Here is a 13,005-nt window from a genome sequence, read left to right on the forward strand (position 1 = left end):
TGGCTACTTGGGACTTGGGGAAGATGGGGCCTTAATCATGTGTCCCAGAAACCCCTAGATGGGGCATAACAGTAGGTTATGACCACGAGCCACTGGGTCACTCCTTTCTGTGGGAGAGAGTTACTCAGTTTGACACAGTCTGGGCTTTGTGAATTTGCAGACATTTTACATTCACACAAGTATCCCCAGTACTCTCCTTATTTATTTGATGGCATCACCCTAGCGTTGCCATCACCTCAATGTTTTCACATATTTTGTGAACACTGGCTGGATAGATTGGCTTGGCAGAAAGTGTGCATCACGGTTCCCAGATGATGAATCGTGATTACTGTGGTTGTGTCAAGCAGGAACAAGACTTCTGGAATCTTTACATCCCTGATTTGCTCAAACTAAAAAAGAATCTCTCTTGTATTTGTGTCTTGTTGATGTATTGCTGCTCACACTACAGACCTGATTTCAGACAAGATGGACTAATTATAAGATTTTTCCAAATCAAAGCCATGCTTTTTATTTTCCTCTACTGGTCTGGGTCCAACACCTCTCTCGCTCTTTTTGAATGTCTCCCACATTGACTCTCAGATTTTGACCCAGAGCAGTTCAAAGTAGAAGATTACAGCAGATTTGTTACAACTCATAATCTCTGTGATAAGCATCGTGTGAGCTTTGACCTGATCCAGTGTTTTTGTCTGAGACAGGTAGGTCACAGTTTAAATATTTTAGTCTGAAGTCTTCTTGTCTTTTCCTCTAGCACCACCATAGGGTAGAGCAGTGATTATGACTGATATTTTCGAGTATGTTTATTGTGAGGCTAAACCAACACACTTGGCCTTCAGGCTCCTCTGACGGACACAGTGTCACAACCGTTGTCAATAATGAGCCAGCGTATGAATGTGTCCTCTGAGATGCAGAATGTGATGCATTTTAAACACTTCTTGCAGGACATACCACAGACAGCACTAGTGACCACGTCAACTGCTGCTTGCCGACAAAGGATGAAGAAATACAATCACCGAGGATAAACAGTTAAAAAACAGTCAAAAGTAACCAGTCTGGAAGACTGCTACAAAACATGATAGAGAGGTGATCAGATTCACAAAGCCCTGTATGAGACCACTGTGACAGGAAGTGTACTTTTGAATCTATTCTCAGTAAACCAATCAGATGCATTTTACGATGTGACCTCACCACCTTCTTACACCCTTCACTCTCTGAAATACCAAAAAGTCTCTGAACATGTCACAATGTCAAGATGGTCCTGTTATGGATTACATTGCTTTGTCTTCATCCAGTATGTAAGTGCTCTTTTGTTCTGTACAACAGTTTTCTCAGTGGAGAGTTTTCAAACTAAAGTGATCATTTTTCAGCAGAACTTTTTCACACCAAACACATTTTTCTTTAATTATTTTCTATGTTTTCCTTTAAATTCAGATACGCTGGTTCCAGTGAAAACAGTTCAACTCGGTGAACCAGCCACATTTACATGTGTTATACCAAATGAAGAACTCAGCAATAGAGTAATCTACTGGTACAAGCAGAGTGTCGGAGATTCTCTGAATATAATTGTAACATTGTTTAAATCTAGAACAGAGTATGCACCGGACGTTTTAAAATCAAGATTTTACTTAAGTACTGATGACAGTTTTAGCAACCTGACCATTTTGAGGACAGTTGAAGAGGATGAGGGCATGTACCACTGTGGAATCACAGTGTGGATTAAGACTAAATGGAGTGTAACATATTTGTTAGTAAAAGGTAAAAACGTCATCTCCTAAGTTTTTCGGTTCTTCTAAACATGATTTCAAAAATGTTACGAATGTGTTTGGAAGTCCTCCGTTTTAACACTGTTTTGTATTGAGCAGGAAACACTGAGAGGACATCAAACTATACTGTTGTTCAGACAGTATCAGATCCAGTCCGTCAAGGAGACTCAGAGACTCTCCAGTGTTCAGTCCTCTCTGACTCTGAGAACAAGACGTGTTCAGGAGATCTCAGTGTGTTCTGGTTCCGAGCTGGATCACATAAATCTCCTTCAAACATCATCTACACTGATGGAAATAGAAGTAAAAAATGTGAGAAGAGATCTGAGACTCAGAAGAGATGTGTCTACAGCTTCTCTAAGGACATCAGCTCCTCTGATGCTGGGACTTACTACTGTGCTGTGGCCACATGTGGAGAGATATTATTTGGAAATGGAACCAAACTGGAAACTGGTATGATACTGAGTTCAGTACTGAGAGTAATTTTAAGTCTCATTAAATCTCCTCTCTTTCAGAAAAAAAATAATATTTTTTTCCTCCTTGTTTTTAGATCAAACAGCAAGTTCTGAATTTATTGCGCTGGTGATAGCAATAATCTGCTTGGTCATATCTGTGATTGTGCATTTTATTTTCATTTGTTACCAAACTCCAAGAGCAGTATGTCAACAACATGACGGTAAGTTCTGTTTAAATATTTGAACTCTTTTTATAATTAAATGTAACTATACGAGATGAGACTGACCACGATCTCATCTTCTGGACTAAAATATCAGCAGACGTTTCTGCATATTGATCTTCAGCACACAATGTCAACAACTGAGGTGCCAAATGTTGTGATTTTTAGTTTGTTGACATTTAAATTTTGAATTGATTTGTTTGATTTGTAAGAATGTTGTATAATCCAGAGCAGAGCATAAAGCCGCTCTCCAGACGGTTTATAGCTACTGCTTATTGTCAACTCTTGCACCTAATGGATTTAAACTTGCTGAATCATCTGAGTGTGAAAAGCCTGATTAAAAAAGTAATATTTTTATTTTATTATTCATTATCAGAAAACGCCTGGTCACAGGTTGTATACCTTTGGAAGAAAAGCACTGAGACAAAGAAGGAAGGAAGAGCTGAAGTCCAGAGAAAGTACTGTTTGTCAAGTTAAATGCTGATTAATGTGTGTTTCTGTGGACCAGCCCTTTACAGTGGGAATGAATAAATAACTGTTGTGGGTTACTCACTCGCTTGCTATTACAAGATAAAAGCCAAATTGTGATGCAGACTTCTTTGTGTTCAGTGTTTTGCCAGTATCATATTATGACTGCATATGCTTGTTGTTATTTATTTTTTTCCTGTAAGAAAAAACACAAAGAGATTTCAAGTAATAAAAAAAGCTAAAGCATTTAAGCTATGGTATTAAAACGTAAATATTTTTTGTCATACTTCTGACACTGAAATATGTATTTTCTTTTTTTTCTTGCCATATCTCAATGCTATTTGTAAATGCACATTATGAAAATAAAATTCTGAATGATAAAGATTTATGTGTGATTGATTCCAGACATAGGAGGTGACATTCAGTGGGAAACTTAAGCGCATGATGCAAACAGATCCTGTGCAGCATATCTAGTTCTGTTAGTCACTACTAGCTACTATTATTATATATCGCAGTGCTGGTTGTGTGGTGTATAGACGTTTAGAAGAACAAACCAAGAACATACCAAGCAGAGGTAGTCCGACTACAACAAAGAAGCAACCTAAGCTCTGTGCTACAAACCAAGTTCAACATATCCAGGAATTATTTTTAAAATCTGGCTCCACAAAGTCTAACATCAGCAATATCAATAGGAGATCACACCACAGTTCAAATCAAATCAAATCAAAATTTATTTATATTGCACTTTTCATGCCTTTTAAAAGCAACACAAAGTGCCTCACAGAGGCTAAAAACAGCAAAAACAGAACAAAAAATCGAACCCTCCCACCCCCATAAAAACACAGAGACACGAGACACAAACACCCCCCCCCCCCAACACACACGCACACACACACACACACACACAAACACACACAGACATGTCCCACACACCCCACCCACACACCCACAAGAGACATGGCCGGGCACCAAGACCCGGCGCAAGGAGAAAGCCACCTTTGGGAGCCGACCACACCGAGAGGGCCTCCAGCCCACGACTGTAGGGAGCACCGCCATAGAGACAGCCCCGACCCGGGCAGACAGGAGGCCCCACACCAAGGTGCAGAGCCCTCCAGCCACCAGGGCCAGAGCCGCCCACAGGACAGCACCCCCGTCAGTAGACCAGCCGCAACTCCCAGTGTGGTCGGCCCCCATGAGGAAACACTGGGGCTAAAAACCGAGGACTAAAACGACCAATATGGATAAAATGCTTTTCAGCTCATAAAATTAAAACATGTCGTTATAACGTATAATTAAAATAAAAATAGGAAAGGAAATAATAAAAAGTCTGATAAAAACTACTAAAAACTAAAAATTGCTAAAAACTGAGGGACTAAAACTGTAAAATGGGAAAGAAAGGAACAATATAGATAAAATGCTTTCTGACGTACCATAAAAATATATTAAGAGAATCAATTAAAAGCTTGGTTGAAAAGGTGGGTCTTGAGCCTCTTTTTAAAAACATCAACAGTCTCTGCGGCCCTGAGGTTCTCCGGCAGGCTGTTCCATAATCGGGGACCATAATAACTAAAAGCCGCCTCCCCGTGTGTTTTTGATTTAACTTTAGGTATGATTAAAAGGCCAGTGCCGGAAGACCTCAGGGTCCGCGAGGGTTGATATGGTAAAAGTAAGTCAGATAAATAAGAAGGCCCAAGACTGTTAAGACACTTAAAAACAAGTAAAAGAACCTTGAAATCGATCCTGAAGCGCACGGGAAGCCAATGCAGCGATTTTAAAACCGGTGTAATGTGCTCCCGCCCTCTGGTCCTCGTCAGCACTCGTGCGGCTGAATTCTGAAGTAGCTGAAGATTAGAGATACTTTTTTTGGGAAGACCAGAGAGCAGGGCATTACAATAATCTAAACGACAAGAGATAAAAGCATGCATCAGTACCTCCGTGCTGGCCTGAGAGAGAAATGGGCGGAGTTGTCAGCTCAGCATGTCCACCCAGCTGAGTTATTTGTGTTTTTATCACATGACCTAAGCAGTGGATCGTTCCTGTATCACACCATATTCTGCTATCCATCAGAGGTAAATTCACTTCAAGCAGCAATCGTCTCGGCTAAATATTAAAAGTTTAGGCTAAAACTTAATCTGCAAAAACTGTAGTTCATCGAATGGCCACTTGAGGCTGGTCTTAAAAGTGAGTTAATCCCCATAAAAATTTATAGTAAAATGGTGTGAGTGTATTTACACAACTCATTGATTTTAGTTATTTTAAGGCTTTAAGTTATACATAATGAGGGACGAGCACTTCACATGACAGTTGGTTGCTGTTACAGGTTGATAGCTGCCCTCCTCAACTTCACTTATGCTCCACCTCTCTGTCTGTTAATCTTGAGTTAGGCTGAGTCAGATGAGGGGACAGAGACGGTGATGGTATTCACACTGAGCTTCAAAACCAGCGCTCCAGGAAACTTATGGCTGACGTCACAGAGGGTTTGTCCATCTTTATATTCAGTACCGTACAGCCCATGCTGTACCTGCATACGTCATACACATGCTGACTTGGTGTAATTACACTCTCCAACAGAAGAAGGAGACAAAACTTCAGCACCTTAGATTTGATATTTTAAGTTGTAGCGGCTGGAAGAGTATGAAAAATAGTAATAAAAGTACTTAATTAATGTACGGATCAGTACGGATCTGTTCCCCATTACAAGTTTCTTCCAATCCATGAAGGCCCTGCATCTCCCTCCTTCCCAATAAAACCTTTAGGGCTCAGTTTCATTCATTCCAGCTCCTGACCATGACTGGTTCCTCTCACAGCTTGCTCTGCTCCTCAGTCCCATGCTAAAGTCGGGGTACAGTAATCTCTTCTCTTGGTTTAAAAGTGACCCTCATTCAGTTGTCAGGGTGACTGTAATTTCATTTCAGCAGTTCTCTAATTTGAAAATACTATTTGTTACTTGCTTTCTTTTTATAATCACTTGCAAGCAGCTACTGGTAGCTTTGTGGTTTTCTGGTTACTGGTTGCTCTTGTGCTCTTTAGAAACTCACTTGTGAATGTTTGTAGCATTAAGCTATGTGCATATGTGCTGAGGGATCTGTGGATCTACTTGGTCAAATTTACACACAAACGTCATCTTCCATTAGTTAGTGCCAGTCAGACTTCGGGTGCTGGTTGCCATTGTCTTAGCTTGTCCAGTGAGCATAGCTGATATCTGTGAAAGTTTTGTCTCTCTTTTTCTTTTTGATAATCCACTAAACAATAAATAACAGAAGATTTTAAGTTGCTTCCCTTTCCTTAGATAGGGACATAAGAAAAGAAATCTTTTCCCGATTTGTGATAACGTCACTGAATTTGTTGTCCTATTCACACTGTACACTGTAAAAAAGGTTTGTTGTTGAAAAAAATGAGTGACTGACTGGATAACTAAGAAGTGCTATGATCCTCAAAGACCTGGACGAGAACAATGTGGCAGGAAATGCACTTCTAAATTTGCATTCTGTGATAACCAATCAGATGCATTTCACTGCGTGACATCCCACATTACATCACAGCCAACAGTCAGTGAAATACCAACAAGGTCTCTAACAAGAGCAAATGTCAAGATGATCGTGTTATGGGTCACACTGCTTGTTCTTCATCAAGGATGTGAGTGCTTTCTAAGACTTTACAAGTATTTTCTTAATACATCTATGTAGTTTCATGCGTATTATCTTTGCATGCCTGATTTTTTTACATCATCGTCACTTAACTATTTTATCTATTGCATGGTTTCTTTTATTTCAGATACATTAACTCCAGTCATACCAGTTGAACTTGGTGAAACTGTTACCTTAACATGTGCTCTGTCTGATACTGAGATCACCCGTAAAGAAATCCACTGGTACAAACAGACTGTCCCAGATACTCTGAAAACTGTTGTGAAATGGCAGAAATCTGTGATGCCTGAGTATGCACCAGAGTTTTCTAACTCAAGATGGGAAGTTAATAATGATAACAATTTCAGCAACTTGACCATTTCAAGGATAACCCAGGAGGACGAGGGACTCTATCACTGTTCAGTTGCAGAGTGGATCAGGAATACTGAATGGAGTGGGACGTATTTGTTAGTTAAAGGTAATATGTCATCTAATTTCATTAAGGTTAGTCAATATTTTAGCCACTGATCTAAAACTTGTCTTTATAAGCAGGAAACACTGAGAGGACATCAACCTATACTGTTGTTCAGACAGTATCAGATCCAGTCCGTCCAGGAGACTCAGCGACTCTCCAGTGTTCAGTCCTCTCTGACTCTGAGAACAAGACGTGTTCAGGAGATCTCAGTGTGTTCTGGTTCAGAGCTGGATCAGATAAATCTCATCCAGACATCATCTACACTGATGGAGATACAAGTAATGAATGTGAGAGGAAATCCAACACTCAGAAGAGATGTGTCTACAGCTTCTCTAAGAACATCAGCTCCTCTGATGATGGGACTTACTACTGTGCTGTGGCCACATGTGGAGAGATATTATTTGGAAATGGAACCAAACTGGAAACTGGTATGACTGATTTACAAAATGCGCTCTTACTAAGTCTAATGATATCTCCTTCGAAAACATTCATACAATTTTTGTTTTCTAGCGAAATGTTCTGAATTTATTGCGCTGGTGGTAGCAGTAATCTGTTTGGCCATATCTGTGATCATAAATATTGTTCTCATCGGCCGTCGAACTCCAAGAGCAGTATGTGGACCATCTGAAGGTATGAGCTGTTTACTGTATCTATATATATTTAATACTGTTGTGGTTTTACTCAGAAAGTTTTGTTCAATGGATATAGTGTAACATCATACATAACAGGACAAACCTTTAGCCTAAATAAAATAAATTTATAGATAAATATTAATAATTAATAATTAATGTAGAATTACACAATTTTGTGTAATTTCAAGTCTCCATATTTCATGTTTCACCCACGCCACTTTAAACCTGACCTCTACCAAAGTAATACATTTTAGCTCATTGATATTTTTAAATTTAGCTTGTTGAGTCAGCTGTGGATCCTAATCCAAAAGTCAGATTAAGTCCATAATATTTCTCTTTTTATTCATCATTAGGGTCTGAAGGCAGCCCTTCACAAGCAAAACCAGACAACTTGAGCCAACCACTTGCTGTTAATGTAAGGAATGATTCCATATAATGTGATTTGGTGTAATTGTATGAACACGTTTCCCAACAAACTGAAGTAACAGTATGACTATTTGATCTGTTCTATCTGCTGCATAGACTGAAGATGATCTGAACTATGCTGCACTGCGTTTCTCTGGAGGGAAACCTACAAGAGGGAGAAAGAAGAAAGAATTGAATGCAGAAGAAAGTGTGTATTCCCATGTGAAATGTTGAATGTGAATGTGAGTCAATAAAAAAAATGTTGGTTTATGATCTACTTGAAAGTAAAGGATTGTAACAGATTTGTTTCTCATTGTATTTAAAGTTGTTTTATGACAAAATCCCGGTGTACATGCGCTTTATTTTACATAAAGATTTTTTCTATAATATGCGTTCGTATATTTTATATAATCTAGAAATATTAATCTAATCAAAAAAAGTAAAACAAAATTTTATTTTTTTCTGAAAAATGCATCTTAACTGAGGATTTTATTGTTGTTTTAATGCAATTAAATCTTTAAATTGTCAGGAAGGTCAGTGGGTAATGGGGTTGGACCCAAATGCAGGACAGAGTGGGCTGAGACAGGAGTTGGCACAAAAAATTATTTAATTAATAAAAAACAAACAAACAAAAAAAATAAATAAATAAAAAACAAGACAAAACTAAAGGCGCTGCAGAAATGGCAGGTAATCCAAACGTGACAAAACCAAACCACTAGGAGACATGAACATGGCAGGGTGACAAGAATACAGACAAGTAACCAACAAACATGACAGAGAGCAAAGGCAGGGCTATACACACACAGGGGACAGAAGGGTGATGAGACACAGGTGAAACAAATCAAGGTGGAGCACACAAGGAGAAACCAATGAACTAATCAAACGGGAAAACACAGGGAGTAACACGAGACAGGACACCAAAAACAGGAAACAGCACCCCCAGAAAAACTAATCACCAAAACATGACAGTACAGACAGAGAGTTCGGGGGACAGCCTGGAGGCCGGGCAGACATGACAGAGAGTTCTGGGAGGAGGCTGGGAGGGAGTGCAGACTGGACAGGCCACTCAGGAGCAGGATCGGGGACAGGAAGGGCCTCGGGTAAAGGCACAGGAACAGGAGCCGGCACGGAAATAGGAACAAGATCAGAAGCCGCCGCAAGAACAGGAACATGAGCCAAAGCAGGAGCTGGCACGGAGAGTGAGCTACCTCGGGAACATATCTCAGTGTTTACTTAAAAAAATCTTATCTGCCCATGGTAAAACTCTTCATAGAAATTGTCCCTGTTAGAGATCCTGGGGCACAGCCTCTAATTGTTCTGGTCACATTATCAAATGTGCATGTTAGAGTTCAGCCAAAAGAACAGGAAATAGCACACTGAAAAGACTGTTCTTCCTGTACTTTGTGGCTAACGTGATGAAACTGAAACTGACTGCCATCAGTAAATAATAAATTAGGTAATAAATGTTTGAACAGCAAGTTAGTTTTAAGTCTTTTGGCATTTTTACTTTCTTAAATATTAACTGGGATGACGCTTTACTCACTTTCATCCACTGCAAACGTGATTTTATAAGTTGTTAGCTAGCCAGCTTCCACTAAGATGCAGAAAGATTAGTCCACTCCTGCAGTGGTGCAGACAAACAGTTGTTCTTCAAGTGCTTTGTGTCAGTGGAGGAGTAGCAGAGGCTGGGGTCAGTACTGATGAGGCAGATGTAACACACTCAGAAACAACTATTAGTCTGCACATGGTCAGCAGGATTCTCTCCCTGACTGTAGAACAGAGCAGATACCTTCATCTTTGACGTGATTTATGATCTCAGTTAAGGTAAATGAAAGCAACGTAAACACTTCTGTCACAGTTATTTATTGTTTAGTGAATTCAACCAAAGGAACAATGGTGACAGCCAGCACCCCTGCCCTGAGTGGATCAGACAAATGGCAACTGATGATGAAGTTTCTAGGTAGATGCACAAATGCCTCAGGATGTCACATAAATCAGCACCCATGTTTTGATGATGGGAGGAAACCAGAGTGCCCGGAGAAAACCTGCGCATTCTGTTTTAAAGCCGCTCTCCAGATGGTTTATAGCTACTTATTGTCAGCTCTTGTCCCTAGTGGATGTAAACTAGCTGAATCATCTGAGTGTGAAAAGCCTGATTAAAAAAGTAATTTTTTTTTTTTTTATTATTATTTATTAACAAAAAACGCCTGGGCACAAGTTGTATACCTCTGGAAGAAAAACACTGAGAAAAAGAAGGAAGGAAGAGCTGAAGTCCAGAGAGAGTGTGTTACTTGCGCAGGAAGATCAGGATCTATCTTCACTGAGATGGTTTCGCCTCACAGAAACCAGAGCTAATGTGCATTTTCTTTAGGAAATTTCTTGGCAAACCAATCATCACTCAAAATGACACATGTCAGACCGATGGCAGGGGAACCATCTAAAATACTTCAGACATCAATATTTATCTTGTCACAGACAACAAATACTAAACCATGGCCAAATCTCAGAGATTGCTCATATCAGGGGCCTGGTAATTTAGATCAGACAGAGCTATGTTCTCACAGCTAAATAAAAAAAAAATAAATAAATAAATAAATACCCCTGTGTAGTCCCAACCGTTTCCTTTAGGGCAGTTCTGAAGCTCAGTGAGGATGTCTCGGGCCATCGCCATCTTGGTAATATCTTATAATACTGGTTAATTAAAAAATCTGTAAAAGTCTTTTATGCCCTACAGTAACACTCTAGGGTTGAAATGTATAATTTCCAAGTATTTCAATGAGTGCCCTATCAAGAGTTATGATGCAATACATTTAAATGGATGAGTTACATAAAAATGATCTATACATACTGAGACCTTCTTTGTACCAGACTGTGCATTTTCACTTTAACGTTTGGCATTCAGACATGGGCATTTACATGGTTTTGAGATAAAAATCAGACCTAGACAGGAGCTAAAATGAGCATTTAAGAAATACACTTCAGAGCAGTACAAGACCAGTGTGGCAGGAAATGTACACTTTGATCGTACATTGTGTGACAACCAGTCAGATGCATTTTGTGGGCTGGAGGCCACGCCTTCTAACACTGAAATAACTAAAAAGTTTCCTAATTAACACAGTCTAAAGATGGCCTCGTTATGGGTTACACTGCTCCTCTGTCATCAAGGATGTAAGTGCTCTCTGGTAATACATATGTAATACGTAATACATGCTATCTAGATTTTTATGTCTATAATTGTATTACCATGTGACTAAATGCTCTTTATTGATTCATGTGTTTCTTTATTTTCTGCAGATGCTCTGGTTCCAGTGACCACAGTTCAACTTGGTGAACTAGCAACATTCACATGTGCGTGGCCTAAAGAAGAGATTACCAGTGGTGCTCTTCACTGGTACAAGCAGAGTCCCGGGGATATGCTGAAATTAATTGCAAGACTACAGAAATACACGCAGCCTGTGTATGGACCAGCATTTTCTGCCTCAAGAATGGAAGTAAAAGATAATGAGAATATAAGTAATTTGATGATTTTACAAACAATTCAAGAAGATGAGGGAATGTATCACTGTGCAGTCATTGAAGTAATTGAGAGTACCTGGAGTGGGACCTATTTGTCATTAAAAGGTAATTATATCATCTGTTCATGCCAATGTTTTAGAATTACTGTAGACCCAGAACCACTTACTGCACTGCTCTAATATCTTTAATGACTTTAAGTCATTTCTGGTATATTACCCTCTTTTGTTCCTAAGCAGTTTTTAGCCAGAACATAGTCTGACCTGGAACCTTGTTTATATTTCCACACTATCAAGAGTTTTTGTGTCATGACACATATCTCTAGAATATTATTCAAATGTGCCAGTGGATCTCATTTTTTGTATCACTTAAGAAACACACAGGGTTCTTCAAACTATACTGTTTGCTGGATCACATAAATCTCATCCAGACATCATCTACACTGATGGAGATACAAGTTATAAATGTGAGAAGAGATCTGAGACTCAGAAGAGATGTGTCTACAGCTTCTCTAAGAACATCAGCTCCTCTGATGCTGGGACTTACTACTGTGCTGTGGCCACATGTGGAGAGATATTATTTGGAAATGGAACTAAACTGGAAGCTGGTAGGATTGATTTATAAAATATGTTCTCACAAAGTCTCATGAAATTTCCTCTGAAAACATTTATACTGTCTTTTTATGTTTTTAAGATCAAGCAACAAGATGGTTCCTTGCCCTGAAGTGGTAAACAAATGTAAACATGTATTTAGATCATTAGAACATAAGTGCTGATTCAGGCACTTGTCAACATAAACATTGTCACATTAGGCCACTTCTTCATGGTACCTAATAAAGCAGTTACGCTCAGCATTCATGTAGAGGTGGACCTTGCAGACCACATGATTTGACCTGAGAATGTTGACTTGATCTTCTCTGATTATCTGGGTGAAAACCACAGGCTTCTAAACCTCACTGAGAGGCACAGGGACGGAATTTAAATGTGTGCTGAAGTTGCCATATATGGTTCCTCAGCCCATAAACAGATCCTGTGCAGCACTGCTAGTTCTGTTAGTCACTACTAGTTACTATTATTATGTATTGCAGTGCTGGTTGTGTGGTGTATACACGTTTAGAAGAACAAACCAAGAACATACCAAGCAGAGGTAGTCCGACTACAACAAAGAAGCAACCTAAGCTCTGTGCTACAAACTAAGTTCAACATATCCTGGAAATATTTTCAATATCTGGCTCCACTAAGTCTAACATCAGCAATATCAATAGGAGATCACACCACAGTGGTTGTCAGCTCAACATGTCCACGCACATGGGTTGTCTGTGTTTTGATCACATGACCTAAGCAGTGGATCGTCCCTGCATCACACCATGGTTAACCTGCATACATAAAACACATGCTGACTTGTTGGTGTATCACACTCTCTAACAGAAGAAGGAGACAAAACTTTGGCATCC

General features: G+C 39.4%; 1 protein-coding gene and 1 pseudogene across 2 annotated transcripts; both read left to right on the forward strand.

The window, feature by feature from the left end:
* Window positions 1-430: 430 nt before the first annotated feature.
* On the forward strand, window positions 431-3,312 carry LOC311491329 (uncharacterized protein; the record flags this gene model as incomplete). Its single annotated transcript, XM_084549235.1, has 5 exons — window positions 431-1,292; window positions 1,429-1,752; window positions 1,860-2,210; window positions 2,308-2,369; window positions 3,307-3,312. Exons 1-5 carry the CDS (start codon window positions 1,250-1,252, stop codon window positions 3,310-3,312), a joined length of 786 nt encoding a protein of 261 aa, XP_084405361.1. The 5' UTR covers window positions 431-1,249.
* A 3,310-nt stretch (window positions 3,313-6,622) lies between these two features.
* On the forward strand, window positions 6,623-8,273 carry LOC311491330 (signal-regulatory protein beta-2-like; annotated as a pseudogene). Its single transcript has 5 exons — window positions 6,623-7,005; window positions 7,080-7,430; window positions 7,513-7,632; window positions 7,988-8,049; window positions 8,157-8,273. The product of its transcript is annotated as a signal-regulatory protein beta-2-like (transcript).
* Window positions 8,274-13,005: the final 4,732 nt, after the last annotated feature.

The sequence above is a fragment of the Chelon labrosus genome (assembly GCF_963514085.1).
Source record: "Chelon labrosus genome assembly, chromosome: 8".
Lineage (NCBI taxonomy): Eukaryota > Metazoa > Chordata > Actinopteri > Mugiliformes > Mugilidae > Chelon > Chelon labrosus.